Below are 27,722 nucleotides of genomic sequence, written 5' to 3' on the forward strand. Positions count from 1 at the left end.
CCCCACCCCCACATTAATCTTTTAGCACTGAGCACCCTAATACTACAGTTCACCACAGTCCCTTAGTTCTTCCTCCCCCTGACGATAAAAGTGTTACGCAAATTATACAGACATTTGCTGCTATTGTCCTTGTCTGAAGTGTTCTGAGAGCAAAATTATAAGATAAATCCCATATAAATGTGAGCATTAGTGACCCACTGTCCTTCTGAAACACCTGAAGAGGCTGCTTGAACAGGAAGAAGATGAAACGACAACAACTTGCAGTGACTGTAGAAGAGGAAACAGTCCCACAAGCTGAAGGGGTCTCTGGAGCTTGCAGGAGAATGGGACTGAACCAGCCGCACTGATGGGGCTAATGCTGTTTCTGTGTTCTCTAACATGACTGCGATCCTCTCTGTTAATTAACATCCACAATGAGGACTTGTTCCCCTCGCGGAACTCCTGCAACACTAGATGGTGCTGTCAAGAAAAGCGCTCGAACTTTGTTGGGAGAGTTTTCTTGTGCAGTTTTGTTGATTGTATGTGTTAGAGATCGAGAAAGTACAGTACAGTGCCCAGTGCTCCTCTTCCGCAGTAGGAGGTCGGTGTGAGCAGAGGTGGTGGGTAGCGCAGCCTGCTCCCCTGACCCAGTGCCTGGGGGGTACACAGTGTTAATCAGCCCACTGACAGGGGGAGAGCGGAGAACAATCATCCTCACACTGTAAAACACATTATGAACAATTGTGAAACCCAAATATCTCAGCATCGGTTTTGTAATTGTATAGGGAAAGAGCAGACCCAGTCATTTACTTTTCACAATATGTTAAAATGTTGATACATTTACCCTTTTACAATATCACAGTATTTAGTTAAACCTCTTTTTCACAGTATGTTAACATGTTGATAAATTTACAGTTTTACAGTATTATAGTATTTAGTTAAACAGTGCTAGTGTTTACTAAATTCTTATACAGTATTATTTAAATAATTATATAGTACTTGGTATCACAGTGCTAACTGTTCATGGGGTGTTACATTACATTATTAACTGTCATATTTAATTATACAGTATTACAGCATTTTACTGTCTGAGGTACTGTCATTATTAGTGTTACATTAGCACTTCCATTACAGTATTTATGTTTCAGTATTTACTATACTGCATGCTATTTATGTGACCAGATTGCTTTATTATAGTATGTTTTTTGATTTGATTTATTATTGTCACATGTATTGGTTGGTTTACAGTGAAAAGTATTGTTTTTTGTGCACTATACAGACAAAGCATACCATGCACAGGGAAGGAAAGGAGAGAGTGCAGAATGTAGCATTGCAGTCATAGCCGGGGTGTAGCAAAAGATCAGTTTAATACGAGGTAGGTCCATTCAAAAGTCTGATGGCAGCAGGGAAGAAGCTGCTCTTGAGTTGGTCGGTATGTGTCCTTAGTATCTTTTTCCTGATGGAAGAAGGTGGAAGAGCGCATGTCTGGGGTGCGTGGGGTCCTTGATTATGCTGGCTGCTTTTCCGCGGCAGCAGGAAGTGTAGACAGTGTCAATGGACGGAAGGCTGGTTTGCATGATGGACTAGGCTTTGCTCACGACCTTTTATAGTTTCTTGCGGTCTTGGACAGCAGGAACCATACCAAGTTGTGATACAACCAGAAAGGATGCTTTCTATGGTGCATCTCTAAAAGTTGGTGAGAGTCGTAGCAGACATGCCAAATTTCCTTAGTCTCCTGAGAAAGTAGAGACGTTGGTGGGCTTTCTTAACTATAGCATCAGCATGGAAGTCCCAGGACAGGTTTGTTGGTGATCTGGACACCTAAATACTTGAAGCTCTCGACCATTTCTACTTCGCCCCATTGATGTCGACAGGGGCATGTTCTCCTCTACACTTCCTGAAGTCAATGACTATCTCCTTTGTTTTGTTAATATTGAGGGAGAGATTATTGTCATCGCACCAGTTCACCAGATTCTCTCTCTCATTCCTATACTCTGTCTCATCATTGTTTGAGATCCGACCCCCTACAGTGGTGTCGTCAGCAAACTTGAAAATGGAGTTGGAGGCGAATTTGGCCACACAATCATAGGTGTATGTCTTTATATTACATATGCTTGGTATACATTACTGTGTATATTATTATGGAAACAAAGAATCCCGAATACAGAAGGAGGCTATTCAACATAATTGCTCTGTGCTGGCTCTTTGAAAAAGCTTATCCAATTAAATCTACTCCCCAGTCTTTCCCCATAAGTAGTCCTCTTCAATTTATGTGTGTTTTTCCTTTGAATGTTACTATGGAATCTGCTTCCACAACGATGGCACAGCGGTTAGCACTGCTGCCTCACAGCACCAGGGACCTATGTTCAATTCCAGCCTTGGGTGACTGCGTGGAGTTTGCACGTTCTCCCTGTGTCTGCGTGGGCTTCATCCAGATGCTCCGGTTTCCTCCCACACTCCAAAGATGTGCAGGTTATGTGAATTGGCCATGCTAAATTGCCTCTTAGTGTCCAAAGATGTGCAGGTAGGGGGGATTAGTGGGGTAAGTACATGGGGTTACGAAGTTTGGGTAAAATGCTTTATTGGAGAGAGTTGGTGCAGACTCAATGGGCTGCATCCCCACACTGTGGGGATTCTATGATTCTATGAAATACCCTCACAGTTAGTGTGTTCCAGACCTTAACCCTCCATTAAAAAAAATTCTCATTTTACTATTTATTATTAGTGTCACAGAGAGCAAGGTGGTTATGTGGAATTTGTATAAGACACTAGTGGCCTCAAGTATTGTGTACAGTTCTGGACGCCGCACTTTAAGAAGGATGTGAAGGCATTGAAGAGAGTGCAGGAAAGATTCACAAGAATGGTTCCTGAGATGAGGAACTTCTGCTATGAAGATCGATTGGAAATGTTGGAACTCTTTTCCTTGGAGAAGAGAAGGCTGAGTGGAGATTTGATAGAGGTGTACAAAATCATCAGGAGTCTGGACAGAGTAGAGAGGGAGAAACTGTTCCCACTCATGAAAGGATGGAGCACGAGAGGGCACAGATTGAAAGTAATTGGCAAAAGAAGCAAAAGCAACATGAGGAGAATACTTTCACACAGTGAGTGGTTAGAGTCTGGAATGCACCACCTGAGAGTGTGGCAGGGACGGATTCAACTGAAGTATTCAAAAGGGAATTAGACTGTTATCTGAAAAGCAAGAATGTGCAGGGTTATGGGGAGAGGGCCGAATGGCCTTGGAGAGTTGCTCATTTGGAGAGCCAGTGCTGACAAAATGGGCCGAATGGCCTCCTTCTGCAGTGTGACTTCCCCTGTGGTTCCTTGGGTATTTTTTAATCAATAACTTGTCAGAGGAATTAGTTTTTCCTTACATCCTTCCTCGAATTCATCAGTTTCACACTGCTAACCTCCTCCACTCAGTGGCGAACAGTCCCAACTTCCCCAACTTATCCAAATAACTACACTCCCTCACTCCTGCTATCATCCTGGTAAACCTTCCCTGTACTTGCTTCAAAGCCTTGACCTCCTTCCTAAAACATGGTACTCAGAATTGCACACAGTCCCCCAGTCATTTGTAAATGTTTAGCATGACTTGCATGTATTTTTGTTCTATTTGGTGCCCCTGTTTACAAAGCCAAGTGTGGCAAATATTAAGTTGATCTTTCTCTACACCCTAACTATGACTATATTCTGCACCTGCTCCTTTCTTCTCCTCTGTGTACTCTACGAACGGTATGCTTTGTCTGTACAGCGTGCAAAAAGCAATACTTTTCACTATATCCCAAACATGTGACAATAATAAATCAAATCAAAATGCTCTCTTAAACTGTATGGTCCTGCCACTTTCAAGGATTTGTGAATATCAATCCCCAGATCCCTCTGTTTCCTGCCCCATTTTTAAGATGGGGCGGCACGGTAGCACAGTGGTTAGCACTGCTGCCTCATAGCTTCAGGGACCCGGGTTCGATTCCTGGCTAGGGTCACTGTTTGTGTGGAGTCTGCATGTTCTCCCCGTGTCTGCGTGGGTTTCCTCCGGGTGCTCCAGTTTCCTCCCACATTCTGCTGGTTAGGTGCATTGACCCGAACAGGCGCCAGACTGTGGCGACCAGGGGAATTTTGCAGTAACTTCATTGCAGTGTTAATGTAAGCCTTACTTGTGACAAATAAATAAACTTTTAAGATTGTATTATTGACGTTATGCTGCCCCTCCATGTTGTTCCTCCCAATGTGCGTACCTTGCATTAAATGTGCGTACATTAAAATGCAACCACTGTGTGTCTGCCCATTTCCCCAGTCCATCTGTGTCCCCCTGTCGTCCTGTTATTGTCTTGTTCATTATTTACCATGTTGCCAGGTGTCGTCGCATCAACAAATGCCCATACAGCAAATATGTACTGCATTAACTTCATCAATCCTCTCTGTCACTTCACCAGAGAATTCAATCAAGCTAGTCAGACATGTTTTGCCTTTAAGATATCCGTGCTATTTGTCCTTTGTCACTCTGTATTCTCCACCTAAGAATTAAGATCTTTGATTACATTAATACAAATAATCTTGCTACAGTATGTCCTGTTTTATAATATATAATGTACACTGCAAGATGTTAGTACTCATGATATATTATGTTCTGTCTTTTAGTACTTAGCGTACATTACATTATCTACTTTAGATCTATTGTAGCGAGGATCGTTACGGTCTGCATTGCTTTGATATTTATTGTACATTGCAGTACGTACTGTATGTTTGTGTGTGACAATACTGACTGTGCTTTAGTTTATCATATGTGCAATTTTGTTTCCAAGGTATAACCTCTCTGGAAGATGGAAGCAGAGCAGCGACTGCCCTCCATCGGGTCTCTGCACATCCACACCCTCCCTCACAACCACCAGAGGTACCTCTGCTATACCCGCCCTGGACCACAGAGCTTCAATCTGTGGTAAGTCATGAGAGAGAAGAAAACAATCTCAGACAAAGAAGGAAGCAGCCACTGGGAATTCTAGGGCCCAGTTATGGAGCTAGTCACACAGTGGCACAGTGGTTAGCATTGCTGCCTCACAGCACTAGGGACCCTGGTTCAATTACCAGCTTGGGTGACTGTCTGTGCGGAGTCTGCACGTTCTCCCCGTGTCCACGTGGGTTTCCTCTGGGTGCCCTGGTTTCCTCCCACAGTCCAAAAGACGTGCTGGTTAGGTGCATTGGCCTTGCTAAATTCTCTCTCAATGTATCCAAACAGGCGCTGGACTGTGGCGACTAGGGGATTTTCGCAGTAACTTCATTGCAGTGTGAATGTAAGCCTGCTTGTGACACTAATAAATATACTTTATACGCACAAGAACACAAGAAATAGAAGCAGGATTAGGCCACCAGGCTCTTCAAGCCTGCCCCATCATTCAATACCATCATGGCTGATCTATGACAGCCTCAATTCCTTTCCTGTGCCATGTCCTATTCTGGCGCTCAGTGGGAAGGTACTGTACAACTCTGGGACGGGTCCTGCTCTGACTACAGAAGTATTGGCCTCCCTGGTGAGGCCTCCAAACTCCATTTGAGTTTGCCACCATGCCTGGTCTAACCTCAGCTATAACATCACGCCAGATACTTAATAAAAATGCACAGGTTGCCTGTCACTTTATAAACTTACAGGACTTTTTTTTTAATGTTTTAGAAAACCGTACACCCCAGGTGTCTGGTTTCAAACTTTACCTCAGCAACCCGAATAACTAGGGACAGACTTCAGGATGATAGAGATAAACGCCGCAATTCTCCCACCTCGCCCACCCCAGAATCGGAGCGGGCGAGGGGCGAACGACGGGAAATGTCCGTTGACCTCGTGAGGGAATTTCCGGTCTCGCTTCAGCGAGGCCGTAAGCTCCCACCCAAAGTGGTGAAATGGGCAAATTAAATACAGACCGGGATTCTCTGATCTCATTCGTCCCGCCGCCCCTACCAGCGAGAACGGAGAATTTGGCGCTCAGCCAAAACTCCATTCACTGCAGGGAGACCAAAGAATCCCAGCCACAAGCGAGGTCGGAGAATTCCGGCCTTTAAGTGTGAAGTGATTCAGTTTGGAGGAAAGGATGAGGAGAAATAAAATGAATGGCTCAGTGTGAAAGCAGCTCAGAAACAGAGACCCCCCCAAATGGACATATGCAAGTCTTTGATAGCAGCAAGACAATAAAAAGGCTTGGCTTCACTCATCGTAGTATAGAATCTCTACAGAGCAGAAGGAGGCCATTCAGCCCATCGAGTCTGCACCAAGCACAATCCCACCCAGGCCCCATCCCCATCCCCATATTTACCCGACATATTTACCCTGCTAATCCCCCTGACACTAGAGTCAATTTAGCACGGCCAATCACCGAAACCGCACTTCTTTAGAGTGTGGGAGGAAACCGGAGCACCCGAAGGAAACCCACGCAGACACAGGGAGAACTTGCAAACCCCACACAGATAAGTCACCCAAGATGTGAATCGAACCTGGGTCCCTGGCGCTGTACAGCAGCAGTGCTAACCACTGTGTCACCATGCCACCCTAAGTATGGACTTGTGTGGTATAGGTGGCACAGTGGTTAGCACTGTTCTCTCACAATGCCAGGGACCTCGGTTCGATTCCTGGCTTGGGTCACTGTCTGTGAGGAGTTTGCACGTTCTCCCCATGTCTGCGTGGATTTCCTCCGGGTGCGCTGGTTTCTTCCCACATTCCAAAGATGTGCGAGTTAGGTGCATTGGCCATGCTAAATTGTCACTTAGTGTGCTGGGATGTGTATGTTAGCGGGATTAGCGGGGTAAATATGTGGGGTTATGGGGATAGGACCTGGGTGGGATTGTTATCAGTGCAGACTCAATGGGCCGAATGGCCTCTTGCTGCACTGTAGGGATTCTATGATTCTATGACTACAATAGCAAGGAATGTATGCTAAGCCTCTCTGAAACATTGCTTTGGCCCCAGCTAGAGTACCACTGTCAATTCCGGGCACTACACTGTTAAGAAGGATGTCAAGGCTTCGGAGACAGTGCAGAGGAGATTTACTGGAATATTTCCAGGGTTGAAAGACTTCAGTTACTTTAAACTAACAGAGAAGTTCAGACTAAAAGCAAAATACTGCAGATGCTGGAATCTGAAACAAACACAGAAAATGCTGGAAAATCTCAGTAGGTCTGACAGCATCTGGGGGGAGAGAATAGAGCCGACGTTTCCAGCCTGGACCATCCAGACTCAACGTTGGCTCTGTTTTCTCCCCACAGATGCTGCCAGACCTGCTGAGATTTTCCGGCATTTTCTGAGAGAAGTTAGGATTGTTTTCTTTAGAGCAGTGAAGGCTCAGGGGAGATTTGTCTAGAATTATGAAGAATCTTGCTAAGTAAACGAGGGGAAAACAGTTTCCAGTGGCAACAACCAGATTTAAGATAATTGGCAGAAGAAGCATAAACAAAATGAGGAAATTTTTTTAACACAGCCAGTCATCACGCAGTGTTAGAAAGGGTGGTGGAAGCAGATTCAATCATAACTTTCAAAAGGACATTAGGTAAATACATTAGCAAGGCTGCGGGGAAGGTACAGGGGTGTGGAATTAATTGAATAGTTCTCTCCAAGAACTGACAAAGGCTTAATGGGTAAAATCTCCACCTCCTGTATTGTACAACGCCATGATAATAACTAGCTCAGTTACTCACTAATGACAAATATACAAAGCACAGGTGACCCAGAAATGGATTAGTGTGAGAATTAAACTCTCTGGTGTTCAGTTATCATAGAATAGAATAGAATCCCTACAGTGCAGAAGGAGGTCATTCAGCTCATCGAGCCTGCACTGACAACAATCCTACCCAGGCCTTATCTCCGTAACACCACATGCTTACTCTGCTAATGGCTCGGGCAGTTAATGGGTAATAGAGCATAGCCAATCAACCTAACCCGCACATCTTTGGAGTGTGGCAGCAAACCGGGGCACCCGGAGGAATCACACGCAGACATTGGGAGAACGTGCAAACTCCACACAGACAGTGATCCAAGCCGAGAATTGAACCTGGGTCCCTGGCGCTGTGAGTCAGCAGTGCTAACCACTGTGCCACCGTGCTGCCCATCATTGTAGAAACTTCTGGATGTACAGCTGGAAAATTAGACTGCCCCATCGAAATCTGGACAGGTGATATTATGATTAGTTTCGGGGCAAGGTGGCACAGTGGTTAGCATTGCTGCCTCATAGTGCCAGGCACCCCGGTTCAATTCCGGCCTTGGGTCACTGTCTGTGTGGAGTTTGCACGTTCTCCCGTGTCTGCGTGGGTTTCCTCTGGGTGCTCCGGTTTCCTCCCACAGTCCCAAGATGTGTGGGTTAGGTGGATTGGCCGTGCTAAATTGCCCCTTAGTGTCAGGGGGATTAGCAAGGTAAATACATGGGGTTATGGGGGATAAGACTGGGTGAGATTGTGGTCAGTGCAGACTCGATGGGCCAAATGGCCTCCTTCTGCACTGTAGGGATTCTATGAGATGACTCACCACAATGTATTATGTGGAAGCTACGCTCAAAATGATTGATGTGACAGATTCTGTTTTAAGGAAAATAATTACATTTTGGAAATTTGACCACGATATTACCGCATGTACAGTTTCACAAGTAATATTCCCAGATCTTAATAGTCATACAGACTTGTGATACATTTTCTGGTCAAGATAACTCAGCACATTGAGTTTTAGCTGCATGTCGAGGGTCGGTTGTGGAAAACGGCAGCGATTCCCCTGTTGTTCTGTGTGGGAAGTGGGTTTGCAAAATTCATGCGTGAGCCACCTGCAAAGATTTGGCATGCTTTCCCGGTGCTATGAAACATCAGCACGTTCACCAGGACTACCCAAGAGGATTAACTCAATGCTCCTGGGTGTCCTGGAACAGTTGACACACTTTCAAACCCCACCCCCTGCAGGTATTGATGCTTTTTCCAGGTTCCCTCCAAAGTCTCTGCTCTCACCGCTTTTTTAGGGAGAGGGATCCAAAGACTCAGAACCCCAGCCCACAGACATGGCCCCCCCCCCCCCCCCCCTGGCACCCCCTCCCCCAACACAGAACCTACTCCACCAGAAAACCCCCGGCACCTTCCCCACAGAAATCCCCCCCCTCGACTGCTTCCAGCACTGCCCCTATCCAGGCAATGTCAGAGAATGACCCTTCCCCAGGGGGGTACCTGTTCGCTTCTGGCAGGCCCTGTTTGCCGGGTGCACATCATGAGGGACCTGCCATGAGGGTGCATCAACAAGAATGGACCATCCAGTGTGGGGGGGCGGGTTAAGCAGATGTAAGTGGAGACCCATCATTGATGGGTGTGGGGGACAACCGAGCCCTCCCCCCCCCACCTCCCCATAAAGGCTCTCCTTCCACAATCTTTTCAGCAAGAGTGTTCCAAGAACTCTCAAACCTCTGGGAGAAAACAAGTTGCCTCATCTCCATTTTAAATGAATGATTCCTTATTTTTATACAGTGATCCATAGATCTAGATTCTTCAACAAGAGGAAACATCCTCTTCATATTCACCCTGTCAAGACCCCTCAGCATCTTACACGTTGCAATCAAGTCGCCTGTAACTTCTAAACTCCAGCAGATACAGCTTCGACTGTTCAACTTTTCCTCATACGTATTCCAGGTATTCGTCTGGTAAACTTTCTCTGATTGGCTTCCAACTCATTTGCAGCTTTCCTTAAATAAGGAGACCAATACTGAATACACTAGTCCAGATGTGGTCTCTCTAGTGCCCTGTGTAACTGAAGCATAAGCTCTCTAATTTTATATTCAGTTCCTCCCACAATAAATGATAACACTTTCCTAATTAAATGCTATACCTGCATACTAGCCTTTTGTGATTCATGAACTAGAACACCCAGATCCCTCTGCACCTCACCATTTAGAGAATGCTTTGTTTTTCATCTGCCTGCCAAAATGAACAATTATACATGTCCCGACATTATGTGCCATTTGCCAGATCGTTGTCTACTCACTTAAAATACCTACATCTTTTTGTAGCCTCCTTATATCCACCTCATAATTTACTTTCCTACTTAGTCATAGGCAGATTTGGCAACCATCCCATCCATCCCTTCATCCAACTCATGAATGAGTAAATAAGGGGAGGATGTGGCACAGTGTTTGCGGAAGGATATATTGGCCTTGGAGGGAGTGCAGAGAAGGTTCACCAGGTTGATACCAGAGATGAGGGGTGTTGATTATGAGGAGAGACTGAGCAGATTGGGTTTGTACTCGTTGGAATTTAGAAGGCTGAGGGGGGATCTTATAGAGACCTATAAGATAATGAAGGAGCTGGATAGGGTAGAAGTGGAGAGATTCTTTCCACTTAGAAAGGAAACTAGAACTAGAGGGCACAGCCTCAAAATAAAGGGGGGTCAGTTTAGGACAGAGTTGAGGAGGAACTTCTTCTCTGAGAGGGTGGTGAATCTCTGGAATTCTCTGCCCACTGAAGTGTGGAGGCTACCTCGTTGAACATGTTTAAATCACGGATAGATGGATTCCTGATCAGTAAGGGAATTAGGGGTTATAGGGATCAGGCGGGTAAGTGGAACTGATCCACTTCAGATCAGCCATGATCTTATTGAATGGCGGGACAGGCTCGAAGGGCTAGATGGCCTACTCCTGCTCCTATTTCTTATGTTCTTATGTTCTTATCACTGGGCAAGTAATCCATGGACCCAGGATACTATTCTGGGGTCTCGAGTTCGAATCCCACCACGGCAGATGATGAAATCTGAATTCAGCAAAACAAATCTGGAATTATAAGTCTAATGATGACCACGAAACCATCGTTGATTGTCATAAAAACCCATCTGGTTCACAGTGGGGGCGGCACGGTGGCACAGTGGTTAGCCCTGCTGTCTCACAGCAATAGGGACCCGGGTTCAATACCACCCTCAGGTCACTGTCTGTGTGGAGTTTGCACATTCTCCTTGTATCTGCGTGGGTTTCCTCCGGGTGTTCCGGTTTCCTCCCAAGGTCCAAAGATGTGAGAGTTAGGTTGATTGGCCATGCTAAATTGACCCTAGTGTCAGGGGCATTAGCAGAATAAATATGTGGGGTTATGGGAATAGGGCCTGTGTGGGATTGTGGTAGATGCAGACTCGATGGGCCGAATGGCCTCCTCCTGCACTATAGGGATTCTATGAAAAGGATTCGATGATTCAACTCATTTATAAAAGTTGTAAACAGTTGAGGTCCCAGCACTGTTCCCTGTAACACACCACTCGCTACATCTTGCCAACCTGAAAAAGACCCATTTAAAAGACCCTCTGCTTCCTGTTCACCAGCCAATCTTCTATTGATGCCAATACCCCACGAGCTTTTATTTTCCACAATAACCTTTGACATATGAAATATTTTCTGGAAATCTAAGTACAGAGCATCCGCTGGTTCCCTTTTATCCACAGCACATATTACTTCCTCAAAGAACTCCAATAAATTGGTTAAACATGATTTCCCTTTCACAAAACCAAGTTGACTCTGCCTGATTACCTTAAAGTTATGCAAGCGCTCCACTATAACTTCATATTAGAGCTTCCACCATTTTCACTGTGACGGAAGACTTTATCCGAGTGGGTATCAGTTTAAAAATTGGCACCGCTGTCAGTGCAACATCTTCACGGTATTGCAGTGGGATGACAAACTGGATTATGTATTTACATCTTGGCTCTAGATTTGAACTCAGAAGCAACCGTGCTCCCAACTGAGCAACGCACCATTCATTCAGCTCAAGCACACTGACTCTGAACCTTTGAAGCTGCCAAGACTTTTAGCCCAATACTCTGAGCTGCATACCGAATCGAGTCCCTGAGTTGAAGGAGCTCTATATGCTTCACTGTGCCTCCAACTTCATGATGACACAGTGGTTAGCACTGCTACCTCATAGCACCAGGGGCCCAGGTTCAATTCCCGGCTTGGGTCGCTGTCTGTGCGGAGTCTGCATGTTCTCCCCGTGTCTGCGTGGGTTTCAGCTGGGTGTTCTGATTTCCTCCCACAGTCCAAAAAGATGTGCTGGTTAGGTGCATTGGCCATGCTAAATTCTCCCTCAGTGTACCCAAACAGGCACCGGAGTATGGCGACTAGGGGATTTTCACAGTAACTTCATTTCAGTGTTAATGTAAGCCTACTTGTGATAAATAAACTGAAATTCATCTCCTCATTTCATTCTTACAGATTTAATTTTGTGAGATAAATTCCTGTCAGCGACTGTCTCCCTTTTCTTTGCAGTGTTACAGACGTTGTGGATGTCTGGAGTACAGGGTTCAGTGTCCAGAAGCTGGAGGAACATGTGAGTCGCAGAGCTGCTCACTTTTCTGATGTTGGAAGACTTTGACAAAATCATCGCTTTGGCCTGCTATTCTGTTGCCACCTATTGGTGATTTGTCTTTATAATTATAGCTATTAAAACCTCGCACAAAGAGCACAGTGCCTATCCACAAGCCTGAGGTTCTGTTATCGAGATTATTTGGTCATTCTTTTGCATCAAACAACATTTCCTTTTTAATTGTGATGCGTGAATTGTCGGTGTAGCTCCAAGTGACAACCACCAGATGGTCCCATCAGGGATTTTAGCAGAGTTGTTTCACCTTCTCCTGTGCATCCTATTGTTGTCACATGTGCTTCCTGTAACACTTTCCTTTGGCGCACTGTACTCATCCTGCTTTGCCACCAACACCCCAATTGCTCTAAAACAGTAACTCACCATGACCGATGCCAGTGGGGATTAAGTAGAAGGACAGGAATGCCAGTGTTTGAATAGTAAGGCAGCTGTCACATGGGGACAGATTCCATTAGCTTAACAATGATCAAATCACTATATGTGATGCCCCTCTCCTCAAGACAGAGTCCGGTGGGTCAGCGTGGATTGTTGGCTTGCAAGGTCCCGATGTGACCCTTCTTCCAACTGTCCCTCTTTGTCCTCTGAGACATGCCTGTGCGTGGCAACATGGCACAGTCTGAGAACCTGCATTGTGGCCAGTGGTTGATGTGTGTGAAAGTTTTGTGTGCAAGAGGAATATTGACACGCTTCCTTTTTCCTGATTAAATTATCCTATAGATTTGGCCCAGTTCATCCTGACTGCCATTTCTCAGGAATTAGGAGTGAGAATCGGCAATTCAGCCCTTTGAGCCCACTCCACCATTCTTTATGATCATGGCTGATCTCTATTTCATCCTAACTCCATTTCCCTGCCTTTTCCCCATCGTCCTTTATCCCGCTTTTGATCAGATATTTATTTAGCTCTTTCTTGAATCCATTGATTCTGCATCCACTGCACTCCAGGGCAGTGAGTTCCGTAGATTCACAACCCTCTCTCACGGGGGAGACGGGTTGTCTGTCCTCATCCCAAGGTCGTGGTAATGCCCCTGTTGGCTGGTTTATAGGGGATGTTTAATGGTTGGGGGTGTGATGGCTTTTCCACATTGTTCCGCCCAATTTAATCAGGCTGTGTCTCCCGTATCGTGATTCCTCAGCATTTTGCTGCACTGTCATTAAACTCACGATTGCACTTTGCAAGACAACAAACAATATTTGCTTTTCTTTGACAGAAATCCACACATCGGGTGCAAAGCACTGAAGAGTACCACTCCAGAACCAGGTATGTAACTGTCATCCCTGGGGGGAAAGCGAGGCATGATGATCAAGGAATATAGGATCAAGAGTAGGTGTGACGATACTGTGCCTTTAAGAAAATTCTGTCGTGTTTCTTTTGAAGGGACCGTTTTATACCTAAATTCTAATTATGGTGCCAATTGTCTGCAGCCCATCTACTGAGAGAAGTAATTGCTCTTAATTATTGGGGTGTTTGTTTTAATCTGAATTTTGTTATTTTTAGAGTTGTCCCCTGGGGTTTCAGAACAGTGTTTGACTAGGTTGATTGACAAGAGGAAAATCATGTTAATGGGTAGAGCTAGGTTACAGGAAAAATAACAGGCAATTGCGGTTTGGATTTGGATAGAGCAGCAGCTCTTCTTTCTCTCTCTGGAAGTTGAAGTCTGGGGACCTGTTAGAAAATAGGTATCTCCTCCAGAGGTCTGCAAAAGACAAGAGGTGTTCTCTCTCTCTCACTCGCTCTGTCTCTCACTCGCTCCGTCTCCATAAAGATAATAGAGCGCCTACAGTGCAGGAAGAGGCCATCCGGCACATTAAGTCCGTACTGACTCCAAAAGAACATTCCACCCAGACTCTCCACCTTATCCCCACAACCCCGTGCATTTACCATGGCTAATCCATCTAACCTACACATCTTGGGACACGAAGGGGCAAATTTGTTTTAGTGTGTCTAATTCACCTTTGGACTATGGGAGGAAACCGGAGCACCTGGAGGAAACGCGCACAGACAAATGGAGGACTTGCAAACTCCACACAGTCACCCGAAGCCGGAATTGAACCTGGGTCTCTGGCGCTGTGAGGCAGCAGTGCTAACCACTGTGCCATCGTGCTGCCCTCAACTTTCACTGCCTTCTCCTGAAGCTTCTATGTGGTGGCTTTTACCCGGCTGCATTGGGACCCTGAGTGTCGATAACAGGCAAACTATCCTGACACATATTTTACCAGTGAGAAAATGGAGCAGCAGAATGCCATGGAATTGTAATTTATCAGTCTCATACTTAGAAGTATTTTTGTCTATAAAAGTGGCACAGAGAGTTCGGGTATCAGTACACGCTGGGTCGTAGGATGTAGCGCCAAGGCTCCTCTCTCTGAACCACATTGTGCCTGGGAGATGCTGGGACAAGGTCACAAGGGGGACGGGGACTGGGGGAGGTGGGGGGGGAAATAGATAGATCTACATTTATCTACATCACAGCACCGGGGGCCCAGGTTCAATTCCCGGCTTGGGTCACTGTCTGTGCGGAGTCTGCACGTTCTCCTCGTGTCTGCGTGGGTTTCCTCCGGGTGCTCGGGTTTCCTCCCACAGTCCGAAAGACATGTTGGTTAGGTGCATTGGCCATGCTAAATTCTCCCTCAGTGTACCCGAACAGGCGCCGGAGTGTGGCGACTCGGGGATTTTCACAGCAACTTCATTGCAGTGTTAATGTAAGCCTACTTGTGACACCAATAAATAAACTAAACTATATTGTATCTCCCACTACCTCAGGTCACCCAAAAGTGTTTGCAAGATAGTTAAGTACCTTTAGAAGTGTATTCCCTGGTGTAATGCAGGAAATTCAGCAGTTGATTTGTGCACAGCAAGCTCCCACAAACGGGAATGTGAGAATGACTAGATAATCTGCTTCAGCGATATTGATTGAGGGATAAATATTGGCCAGGAGATTAAGGATAATTGCACTGCTCCTCACAATAGGGCAGTGGGATCTTTTACCTGAATGAGTTCAACGTCTCATCCGACAGACTTCACCTCTGACAGTGGAGCACTCTGGAGTGTGCTGCACTGGAGTGTCAGCCTAGATAATGTCCCCGGGGCTGACCCTTGAACCCACGACTCTTGGCTTCAGAGGCGAGAGTGCGACTCGCTGACTTTTGCTGACACCTGGGCAAGTGGAGGTTTCCAGCAACTGCTGATTCTCGACGTGCGGTTAACCACAAATCACCTGGAGCTTCGGTGGGTGCTTGGGTGGAGAGGAAAAGGAACCAAAAAGAAATTCAGATTAAGAGAAGGCAAGCAGATGAGACAAACATGGCGACTCAGTAACACAGTGGTTAGCACAGCTGCCTCTCAGCACCAGGGACTCAACTACTTACTGAGCCAACTTAGCATTAAAATTGACCAACTGAATTAGAGAGTAAGGGGCCTGGTGAATGGAGTTAAATATAGATCAATCTAACGGATGAAGATCCAGTAACAGGAGAGTGACAATCTAACCGAAGAGAGGAACAAGCTTAAAAGAATACCCTTCCATTCCGAGAAAAAGCAACACAGTGTGGCTGGAGCATTCTGGCCTCACTAAACATTTTCCTTTGATGCTGAACTTCTATTTAGGGAGGCGCGGTGGCACAATGGTTAACGCTGCTGCCTCACAGCGTCAGGGACCCAGTTTCGATTCCTGGCTTGGGTCACTGTCTGTGTGGAGTTTGCACGTTCTCCCCATGTCTACATGGGTTTCCTCAGGGTGCTCCGGTTTCCTCCCACAGTCTGAAAGACGTGCTGGTTAGGTGCATTGGCCATGCTAAATTCTCCCTTGGTGTACCCGAACAGGTGACGGAGTGTGGCGACTTGGGGATTTTCACAGTAACTTCATTGCAGTGTTAATGTACTTGTGGCACTGCTAAATAAACTTTTAAACTTTATTCAGCAGGTTATAGAAACATAGAAAACTACAGCACAAAACAGGCTCTTCGGCCCCACAAGTTGTGCCGAACATATCCCTAACTTTTTAGGCCTACCTATAACCCTCCATCCTATTACGTCCCATGTACTCATCCAGGAGTCTCTTAAAAGACCCTATTGAGTTTGCCTCCACCACCACTGACGACAGCCGATTCCACTCGCCCACCACCCTCTGTGTGAAAAACTTCCCCCTAACATTTCCCCTGCACCTACCCCCCAGCACCTTAAACCTGTGTCCTCTCGTAGCAGACATTTCCACCCTGGGAAAAAGCCTCTGAGAGTCCATCCGATCTATGCCTCTCAACATCTTATATACCTCTATTAGGTCTCCTCTCATCCTACGTCTCTCCAAGGAGAAAAGATCGAGCTCCCTCAGCCTATCCTCATAAGGCATGCCACTCAATACAGGCAACATCCTTGTCAATCTCCTCTGCACCCTTTCAATCTTTTCCACATCCTTCCTGCAACGAGGCGACCAGAACTGAGCACAGTACTCCAAGTGGGGTCTGACGAGGGTCATGGGAGAGCTCAATGGGGAAAATGGGAAGAGTGGGGCTCACACACACGTGGTTGAGAAAGTCAGGTTAACATGGAGTACTCGCGATGATGAATCTCACTCTCTCTACTGTCCCCACAGGGATGCTTTCCAGAAAGCCGCTGTCAATCTCACAGTGCTGGACAACATAATAATACTCAAACTCAGCCAAGATGACCTGGGACTAACCTTTGACCTCTACAAACTATCCATTCCTGAGGCTAAGACGGAGATCCAGTCAGTCATGTTTCACCTGGTGGACCAAGTACATCAGTTAGAAACCCAGCTGAAAGGTACTCAGGCGGGTGCTCAGGGAGCAGTGGAGGGGGTGGAAGTAACCGCTGACTTTTTTGCAGGCTGTGATGCAGGGACAGCTTGGTTGAGCAATAACAAAGTCTTAACTCTTCAGAACCTTTTTTTAAAAAAAGCTTGCTTGCATTTTAACCTCAACCTAGCAATCATGCCATAAACTAGATCCAATCCCCTCAGGGAGTGACATTTCTGTCAATTCAGTTGCAATTTTTATCTGTAGTTGCTCTTGGTCAGTTGTTTTTATTCTCCCTCCAAGTTTGCTGATTGTTATATACTTAAGTGTTTCCATGCTGCAAACCTCTATAACTCTATAAAGCATTTAGACAGTTCATGGGTAAGATAGGTGGAGAGGGGTATGGGCCAAATGCGGGCAATTGGAACTAGCTTAGTGCTCTCCAAGTCTGCACCGACCATGCTGCCCGACTAAACTAAAACCCCTACCCTTCCGGGGACCATGTCCCTCCATTCCCATCCTATTCATGTATTTGTCAAGACGCCCTTAAAAGTCACTATCGTATCTGCTTCCACTGCCTCCCCCGGCAGCGAGTTCCAGGCACCCACCATCCTCTGCGTAAAAAAATAAAAATCTGCCTCGTACACCTCCTTTAAACCTTGCCCCTCGCACATTACCCCTAGTAATTGACTCTTCTACCCTGGGAAAAGCTTCTGACTATCCACTCTGTCCATACCTCTCATAGTCTTGTAGACTTCTATCAGGTCTCCCCTCAACCTCCATCGCTCCAGTGAGAACAAACCATGTTTCGCCAACATCTCTTCATAGCTAATGCCCTCCATACCAGGCAACATCCTGGTAAATCTTTTCAGTACTCTCTCCAAAGCCTCCACATCCTTCGGTAGTGTGGCGACCATAATTGAACACTATATTCCAAGTTCCAAGGGTGGCATGGACAAGTTGGGCCGAAGGGCCTGTTTCCATGCTGTAAACCTCTGACTCTGTGACTCTAAGTGGTTGCATGATTGCTTTGAGAGCCAATCCGATGATTTAATGGTGATGCCATTGGGGTGTTTCACAGGCTTCTGTCTCGGTTTCAACAAACCTGTTGTGTGTTACTTGGAATCTACGTGTGCAAACCACGGGGCGATTCTCCTGAATTGGGACCAGGTGCCCACGCCAGCGGGAACCATGAAGGGTTTCCTGCTGCCATTAGTAGCATCTAACAGGTGGGATTTTCCCAGACGATAGATGCTAACTTATGCATAGATTGCGAAACTGCCGGCCAGCCCCGAAATTCCAAGACGCGGCCACCGTTTTTAAATGGCGACCTGATCTCCATGTTCACTTACCGGAACCCCCCTCCCCTCCCACCGCCAAAAATGAAATGGTGCCCCCACACTGGGCAGGGAGCAACACCAACCCCTCCCCAAAGAGGAGCATTCCCCCCCCTCCCCCAGTTCACAAATAACGGGGTTTCCCACCCATACTACACACACATGAGGGTGACCTGACCCCCCTCCTCTCAGTCTCCCTTTCCCTCAGACCCCCCGACTTAGCCCCTTTCTCCCTCAGGGGGTCTGAGTGGGAGGTCTGAGGGGGAGGTGGGCTGAGTGGGGGGGGGATCAGGTTGGATAAACCTCATGCCTGTGTGGTGTGTGTAGGGTGGGAGGATGCCTCTCATTGCTGAGGAGTCAATGATGCTTCCTGGACCCTCAGGGTTCAACGCGCCAAATCCTAGTTTATGAAGCCTGTACCAAAGGTCGCCCAGTGCAGATCGCGCTGGGGAGGTGAGTGAATCGCCAGGGCCATTTGACTGGGGCTGCAAGTCCGCTCATTAATGCGTGTATTTGAATATTAATCAGCTTCCACTCTGGCCAGGAAACTAATCAGAACAGGCGTGAGGTTTATCCAACCTGACCTCCCGCTCAGCCCACCTACCCCCCCCCCCCCCCCCCCCCCCAGACTCCCGAGGGAGAAGAGGGCTGAGTAGGGGGTCTGTAGGGGAAGGATGGCTGAGTGAGGGTCGTTTACCGGACCCCCTCTCCCCCAAGAAGGTGAAAGTGCGACCCACCGAATCACAGCTGACTCCTGAAGAGATGCAGCACCATGTGTGTTAACCTTCATTCATAATGAGCTGGCTGCTTTAACCATAGAATCCCTACAGTGCCAGTGGAGGCCATTCGGCCCAACGAGTCTGCACCGACCACAATCCCACCCAGGCCCCATCCCCATAACCCCGTGCATTTACCCTAGCTAGTCCCCTTGATACTAAGGAGTAATTTAGCATGGCCAATCCACCTAACCCGCACAACTTTGGACTGTGGGAGGAAACTCACGCAGACACGGGGAGAACGTGCAGACTCCACACAGACAGTCACCCGAGGCCAGAATCAAACTCGGTTTCTAGCGGCGTGAGGCAGCAGCGCGAACCACTGTACTGTTCATATTATTGTGTTGCCAACTCATCTTTATGGCTGTTTTGAGGAAATCAGAACTGTGAGGCAATGTTGTGTGAATAGTGAAGGACTTTTGTTACTGTGAGGCAGTGACTTGATGAATAATTAAAGTTATGCCTCTGTATTACATCCCCATCTCTTCCCCCCACACGCATCCACCCAGCAGCATCTGAAGAAAGCAACGCCCTAAACCTTGAAAAGACGATGCAGAGGACACAAAGAATGTTTCTAGCAGGTATGACCAGTCAGGAAGCTCCAATTTAGGATCATTACAGGTGCTGAGCACGTTTCTGTGTGTCCCTGTATTATCTGCGAGACTGTCACCACTTTTCTCTCTCACTGGTTCCTTTCGACCCACACTACCTCAATGATCGACCTGAATTGAAAGGAAATAGACTGGTAGAAAGATAAAAGCAAATTACTGCGGATGCTGGAATCTGAAACCAAAAGAGAAAATGCTGGAAAATCTCAGCAAGTCTGGCAGCATCTGTAAGGAGAGAAAAGAGCTGACGTTTCGAGTCCAGATGACCCTTTGTCAAAGCTAAAAGGCTTAGAAAGTGGGAGATATTTATACAGTAAGAATTTTAACAACACCAGGTTAAAGTCCAACAGGTTTATTTGGTAGCAAATACCATTAGCTTTCGGAGCGCTGCTCCTTCGTCAGATGGAGTGGAAATCTGCTCTCAAACAGGGCACAGAGGTACAAAATCAAGTTACAGAATACTGATTAGAATGTGAATCCCTACAGCCAACCAGATCTTAAAGATACAGGCAATGTGAGTGGAGGGAGCATGAAGCACAGGTTAAAGAGATGTGTATTGTCTCCAGACAGGACAGCCAGTGAGATTCTGCAAGTCCATGAGGCAAGCTGTGGGGGCTACTGATAGTGTGACCTGATAGTCACACTGATAGTGTGATATTTATGCTGCAGGGGGAGGGGATGATAGATGAGTCATAGCCACAAAAACAAGGGGAAAGGCTGCTAATGGAAGTCCATAGAGAGAATGGAAGGTGTGAATGGCCAAACGGCAGAGAAGCTGAAATCAGAGGGTAAGCTGTGACAGCTGTAAGCACGTCACAGGTGGAGAAGGTGGTGAAGAAGGCATGTGGCATGCTTGCCTTTATAGGACGGGACATAGAGTATAAAAGTTGGTGTCTGATGTTGCAGATGTATACAACGTTGGTTCGGCCGCATTTGGAATACTGCGTCCAGTTCTGGTCGCCACACTACCAGAAGGACGTGGAGGCTTTGGAGAGAGTACAGAGGAGGTTTACCAGGATGTTGCCTGGTATGGAGGGGCTTAGTTATGAGGAAAGATTGGGTAAACTGGGGTTGTTCTCCCTGGAAAGACGGAGGATGAGGGGAGACTTAATAGAGGTGTATAAAATTATGAAAGGCATAGATAGGGTGAACGGTGGGAAACTTTTCCCCAGGTCGGTGGTGACGTTCACGAGGGGTCATAGGTTCAAGGTGAAGGGGGGGAGGTTTAACACAGATATCAAAAGGACATATTTTACACAGAGGGTGGTGGGGGCCTGGAATGCGCTGCCAGGCAAGGTGGTGGAGGCGGACACACTGGGAACGTTTAAGACTTATCTAGATAGCCACATGAACGGAATGGGAATGGAGGGATACAAAAGAATGGTCTAGTTTGGACCAGGGAGCGGCACGGGCTTGGAGGGCCGAAGGGCCTGTTCCTGTGCTGTATTGTTCTTTGTTAGATGAAGATGTGGGGGGAGGGGGAGATGGGTGGGAGAGAGGTAAAATTGAGAAAAGGGAAGAAAAAGAGGGATAAAATAGGGGGAAAGAGTGGGGAAGGAAGAAAAAAGACTGGTAGAAAGCCCTCTGGGCTTGGATAAATGGTTTTCTCTACAGTTTCCATTGTCACAATTCCATTTAGAATTATTTTCTTCACATGCTCTCCTGAAAACGCTGCTTCTCACTGAAGAAGAGTTTGGCAAGCTGCAGGAATCCTTCACGTAACTTGTCCAGCAGGCCAATGGGTGAGCCTTGATTAAAAATAAAGAGGAAAGCTTGTATTTACGCAGTGCCTTTTACAACCTTAGGATACACCAACTCATTTTACAGCGAATTAACTACTTTTGAAATGTAGTTACTTCTGCAATGTAGGGTATGCTGCAGTCAATTTGCACAAAGTAAGCTCCTATTAACAGGAGAGTGGCAATGACCAGATAATGAGTTTAAAGTTATTAGTCGAGGGATAAATATTGACCAGGGCACCAAGGAAATAGTTCTGCAGGATGAGTTATGGTCACCCGAGCGGGCAGAAGAGGGCCCTGATTCAATGTCTCATTCTCAGGATGACATCTTAGACGGTGCAGCACTGTGTCAATGCAGCGTTCAGTCTCCTTGGGGGTGCCTCCCGCCCGGGGTCACAGAGAGAGAGAGAGACTCCACCCGGGGTCAAACTGAGAGAGAGAGACTGCACCCGGGGTCAAACAGAGAGAGAGAGATTCCACCCGGGGTCAAACTGAGAGAGAGAGACTGCACCCGGGGTCACACAGAGAGAGAGAGACTCCACCTGGGGTCACACAGAGAGAGAGAGAGAGAGACTGCACCCGGGGTCACACAGAGAGAGAGAGAGAGAGACTGCACCCGGGGTCACACAGAGAGAGAGAGAGAGACTCCACATGGGTCACACAGAGAGAGAGACTCCACACGGGTCACACAGAGAGAGAGAGACCACCCAGGGTCACACAGAGAGAGAGAGAGACTCCACCTGGGGTCAAACTGAGACTGATGACAGGATTTTACAGCTTTGTTCGTCCTGAAACCACAAAATCCCGCCCGAGGTCAACAGACCTTCCCTTGCTCTGCCCCTCGCCTGTTCCGATTCTGTGGTGGGCGGGGCAGTAAGATTCCAGCCTGGGACTCTCCTCCGGGTCAAACTGAGACCAGAACTCCATGAGGCAAAGTGTGGGCTGCGTTCATCAAAGCTCATGATCACAACTGAGACCAGACTGGTTTCCCCTGCACGCTGCTTGGTGTAGCAGTGCAGATTCTGGTTATGTAAAGACTGACGGTGCAGGTCAGAGGGAGGGGTGTGGTGGGGGGCTGTGGTGCTGGACCGGTCCTGCCTCAGTGACATCCACCTCTCTTGGTGAGGGATGCCAAGGCTCCGGATCTGCCAGCGCTGTGACTGTGCTGGCAGCACTGAGACCCTGCCAAACACGGAGGTAATGCGGTAGACTCTTCACGACCCTTGCGGTAGTTCACAAAAGTGGCACCTTCTCAAGCACAGTGTCATGGAACCATACAATCCCCACAGTGCAGAAGAGGCCATTCAGTCCATTGAGTTTGCACTGACTCTCTGACAGAGTGTCCTATCCAGGCCCTCTCCCCCACTCTATCCCTGTGCCCCCACACATTTACCATGGCTAATCCATCTAACCTGCACATCTTTGGGGTGTGGGAGGAAACTGGAGCACCCGGAGGAAACAAGGGGAGAATGTGCAAACTCCACAGTCACCCAAGGCCGGAATTGAACCCGGGTCCCTGGCGCTGTGTGGCAGTAGTGCTAACCACTGTGCTACCGTGCCGCCCTGAATGAGTGATAGGTAATTCATGCTGTTCTTGGCATTGACACCCACACCTCGTAAATGGATCATGACAAAAAAAGCACACACACGCTCACTCGTGAGCATGTATCAGGATCCCTGTTATTGCCTGAGCTCAGTAAGAAGTCTCACAACACCAGGTTAAAGTCCAACAGGTATATTTGGTAGCACAAGCCACAAGCTTTCGGAGCGCTGCTCCTTCATCAGGTGAGTGGGAGTTGTGTTCACAAACAAGGCATATAAAGATACAAACTCAATTTACAAGATAATGGTTGGAATGCGAGTCTTTACAGGTAATCAAGTCTTAAAGGTACAGACAATGTGAGTGGAGAGAGGGTTAAGCACAGGTTAAAGAGATGTGTATTGTCTCCAGCCAGGACAGTTAGTGAGATTTTGCAAGCCCAGGCAAGTCGTGGGGGTTACAGATAGTGTGACAAGAACCCAAGATCCCGGTTGAGGCCGTCCTCGTGTGTGCGGAACTTGGCTATCAGTTTCTGCTCGGCAAGTCTGCGTGTGTGTCGTGAAGGCCGCCTTGGAGAACGCTTACCCGAAGATCAGAGACCGAATGCCCGTGACTGCTGAAGTGTTCCCAACAGGAAGAGAACAGTCTTGCCTGGTGATTGTCGAGCGGTGTTCATTCATCCGTTGTCGTAGCGTCTGCATGGTCTCCCCAATGTACCATGACTCGGGACATCCATTCCTGCAGCGTATCAGGTAGACAACGTTGGCCGAGTTGCAAGAGTAGGTACCGTGTACCTGGTGGATGGTGTTCTCACGTGAGATGATGGCATCCGTGTCGATGATCCGGCACGTCTTGCAGAGGTTGCTGTGGCAGGGTTGTGTGGTGTCGTGGTCACTGTTCTCCTGAAGGCTGGGTAGTTTGCTGCGGACAATGGTCTGTTTGAGGTTGTGCGATTGTTTGAAGGCAAGAACTGGGAGTGTGGGGGTGGCCTGGGATTACACTGTACCTTTAAGACTTGATTACCTGTAAAGACTCTCATTCCAACCATTATCTTGTAAATTGAGTTTGTGTCTATATATGCCCTGTTTGTGAACAGAACTCCCACTCACCTGATGAAGGGGCAGAGCTCCGAAAACTTGTGGCTTGTGCTACCAAATAAACCTGTTGGACTTTAACCTGGTGTTGTGAGATTTCTTACTGTGCTTACCCCAGTCCAACGCCGGCATCTCCACATCATTGTCCGAGCTGGCAGGGGAATCAATGCTGTGTTCCTCTCCGCTTGTTTGACTCTAGGTCTCAAAGGTCAGGGTGGAGAAATGTCCAGGACGGCACAGTGGTTAGCACTGCTGCCTCGCAGCACCAGGGACCTGGGTTCAATTCCAGCCTTGGGTCACTGTCTGTGAGGAGTCTGCACCTTCTCCCCTTGTCTCCGTGGGTTTCTTCCCACAGCCTGAAAGATGCGCTGGTTAGGTGCATTGGCCATGCTAAATTCTCCCTTAGTGTGCCTGAACAGGCACCGGAGTGTGGTGGCTGGGGGGATGTTCACAATAACTTCATTGCAGTGTTAATGTAAGCCTACTTGTGGCACCAATAAATAAACTAAACTAAGCTAAATTGAGTGGCCAGTGTAGGGTTTGGTTTGTAAGGCGGTTTGGGCTCCTCATTAGCTGGCAGAATGAGGAGGATGTGCTGTCGGAGAGGGTGATGGAAGCAGATTCAATAACAATTATCAAAGGGGAACAGTTGAATACTTCAAAAAGGAAGAAAAAGATTGCAGGACAATGGGGAAGAGCAGTGGATAACTGTCAAAAAGGAATAAAAGGTGAAATGGTGTCCTGTATCCTTAATCATCCCATGAGTAAATAATGTTGCTGCTTTGTCGTAGACTATGACTCCAAGAGGAAGGGAAATGGACCCGATTCTTCACCAGTGGCTAAGAAGAGGCCCACAGGAGAGTCGCTGATAAATCCAGGCAGGAAGAGGTAATCACTTCCTTCAATATTTTGTATTCTGGTGGGCTTTTCCTTTGGGTCAAATACTGTGACGCGTACAAGGCCAGATCCCTTCATTTCTTTCTTCCTTTTCGCTGATAGTGTCCCACCAAGGATACCTCCATCTCCATCCAGACCTCAACCCTAGAAGACCACCTTGCACTTTACAACAATGATTTGCATTTATATAACACCTTTTAAAACATACAACATCTGTACTGGGGAGTTAGTGATCAAAGTTCATTCTACCCCCCCACCACCATATCCCACATAAGGAAATATTGACAGGGATGAACTTGGTGAAAAGATAAGAGGTTGTGTTGTATGGGAGGAGAGAGGTGGAGAAGTTTATGAGGGAAGTCCAGGGTTTAAGGCCTAGGCAGCTGAGGACACAGCCTCCAATGATGGAAGATGAAAATCAGAGATGCACAAGGATTGGAGGAGCGTGACGATCTCAGAAAGTGATAGGGCTGGAGGAGGCTCTGAGATTGGAAGGGGTGAGACCATGTCTGCCCAACTGTTCTTTTGCGCCTTGGGATGTTTGACTCTGTTAAAGTCACTATCCAAGTGCAAGTTGCTTTATCCCACACTGAGCATCCTTGGGTGAGTACTGAGTGACATTATCAATTCTTTTTCTGGTTATTTGTTTTTGTATCGATTGCACTGGCAACAACATTTATTGCCCATTGCTGGCTGCCCTGAGGGCACTGAGAGTCAACCGCATGGTGTGGAACTGGAATCACATGGGCTCGAGGTGGCAGTATGCTGTTCTTGTTGGACGTTAGTTGAACATTTTGGGTTTTTACTTCTGGTTCTGCCAGATTTCACAGATCATTTTGACTTTCCTTTCACAATCTGCCAGGGAGCGAATTGAACATATGACCTCTGGGTTGCTGGTCCAGTAACCCAGTTAGTCACGAAGCTGCCATATTCTGATCAGCTTTGATTAGTGTGATGAGTGCCAGTTTGAGGTGTAGGCCCAACCCCATTCGTGGACTGAACGAAGACACTTCTGCAAAGGGTTTTTGCAGAGCTGGAGGACCAACAGGAGTCCTTCCAGCACAGAAGCAGCAGGAGCAGTCTACAATTCAGGTGAAAGAGGGAGAGAACATCTCCATTTTGAGGCGCACTCTCTCCATCTTTTAAAACTTTAAGTTAAGAATGTCCTTAGCTGCCTGGCCATCCTTCCACCAGGCAGCCTGCAAAGCCAGCGGGAAGGACCTCCGAGCCTGCCTGGTCTGCCATCAGGAGGCCACTTCTAGCTCCCAATACCTCAGGGGGGCTTGGAGGCCTTCAACTAGATCAGGTGGCACCCTAGTTTGTGGATAGGCAGCTCTGCCACCACCCCTCATCCCGCCTCCAGGGCAGTGTGGTGCCCACCTTTGGCCTCACCCCAACAGGGCCTAATTATCCTAGCTGTGCACTTATGTAGTGCCTTTCATAACCACCAGACATCCCAAAGCTCTTTACAGCCAATAAAGTACTCTTGGAGAATAGTCATTGTTGTAATGGTGCTTTGTACAGATCAAAGATAGCATTCTCTGTATCACAGATACCCTTATTTCCTCCACTCAGAACAAGGGCTCCCACCGGAGTGAGCTTTGAAGACGTCTTTGATGAGAGCGACGAGTGAAGCATCTGATTGGGCGCAGAGTGGATCAGCTGAGGATATTTATAATGAAGTGTGTTTTACTATAACTGGTGTCTTACATATAATGATGGATATCAGTTTTTAAAAAAAAATGAAATGCTGTCCCTGTTTGTTTAAGAAACAAAAATGGGAAATTTATGTGGCTTTTTAAATTAAAGATTGTAAAGTAAAAATAAACTTGTTGGGCAGTATGTCATGTATTCTGTAAAGTTCATACATGGAGATTGTTTAAATTTTGTAAAGCAGGCAACATGAGATTGTCTGCCCATTACATAAACAACTTCCATAATGTAGGGCAGTATGGTGGTACAGTGGTTAGCACTGTTGCCTCACAGCGCCAGGGAGCCGGGTCCAATTCTAGCCTCCGGTCACTGTCTGTATGGAGTTTGCACATTCTCCCAGTGTCTGCATGGGTTTCCTCCGGGTGCTCCGGTTTCCTCCCACGGTCCAAAGATGTGCCGGTTAGGTTGATTGGCCATGCTAAATTGATCCTAGTGTCAGGGGATTAGCAGGGTAATTATGTGCGGTTATGGGAATAGGGCCTGAGCGGGATTGGGATCGGCGTAGACTCGATGGGCCGAATGGCACTGTATAAGGGATTCTATGGATTCTAAAACTTAGCAACTATAAAAAGAAGGGCGTGTATTTCCATAATAATGAAGATAAAGGCAAAATACTGCAGATGTTGGAATCTGAAACACAAACAGAAAATGCTGGAAAACCTCAGCAGGTCTGACAGCATCAGTGAGAGAGAGGGTAGAGCCAACGTTTCGAGTCTGGATGACCTTCATTCACACTGCTTTCACAACCTCGGTGTCCCCAACAAGCTTAACTACCAAGAGTCCAACCTTTAAAAAAATAGGGATTGTCTCAAGAGCTATGTAGGTAATTGGTTTATCAAAAAGTCATCACAGTGGCTATTGTTAAATTGATGAAGGAGCAGCGCTCCGAAAGTTCGTGATTCCAAATAAACCTGTTGGACTTTAACCTGGTGTTGT

General features: G+C 47.1%; 1 protein-coding gene across 4 annotated transcripts; it reads left to right on the top strand.

Moving 5' to 3' along the window:
• The first annotated feature begins 514 nt into the window (after window positions 1-514).
• On the top strand, window positions 515-27,709 carry paxx (PAXX non-homologous end joining factor). Of its 4 annotated transcripts, none has more exons than XM_078227603.1 (9): window positions 567-700; window positions 1,259-1,354; window positions 4,782-4,915; window positions 12,222-12,282; window positions 13,542-13,591; window positions 16,920-17,110; window positions 19,708-19,776; window positions 24,968-25,064; window positions 26,649-27,709. In XM_078227603.1, exons 3-9 carry the CDS (start codon window positions 4,800-4,802, stop codon window positions 26,704-26,706), a joined length of 642 nt encoding a protein of 213 aa, XP_078083729.1. In that variant the 5' UTR covers window positions 567-700; window positions 1,259-1,354; window positions 4,782-4,799; the 3' UTR covers window positions 26,707-27,709. The 4 variants fall into 4 exon arrangements, with proteins under 4 accessions (XP_078083725.1, XP_078083727.1, XP_078083729.1 ...); XM_078227600.1 differs by having other exon boundaries at window positions 571-700; window positions 19,705-19,776; XM_078227599.1 differs by lacking the exon at window positions 1,259-1,354 and having other exon boundaries at window positions 515-700; window positions 19,705-19,776.
• The last annotated feature ends 13 nt before the right edge of the window (window positions 27,710-27,722 follow it).

Source organism: Mustelus asterias, chromosome 13 (assembly GCF_964213995.1).
Source record: "Mustelus asterias chromosome 13, sMusAst1.hap1.1, whole genome shotgun sequence".
NCBI lineage: Eukaryota > Metazoa > Chordata > Chondrichthyes > Carcharhiniformes > Triakidae > Mustelus > Mustelus asterias.

What these genes read in the sequence shown, in the direction of transcription:
- paxx (XM_078227599.1), top strand. Translation starts at nt 4,800, where the DNA reads ATGGAAGCAGAGCAGCGACTGCCCTCCATCGGGTCTCTGCACATCCAC. An exon ending in GTTAGAAACCCAGCTGAAAG is followed by an intron (nt 17,111 to 19,704) that starts GTACTCAGGCGG and finishes GCATCCACCCAG; the next exon opens with CAGCATCTGAAGAAAGCAAC. An exon ending in ATAAATCCAGGCAGGAAGAG is followed by an intron (nt 25,065 to 26,648) that starts GTAATCACTTCC and finishes TCCTCCACTCAG; the next exon opens with AACAAGGGCTCCCACCGGAG.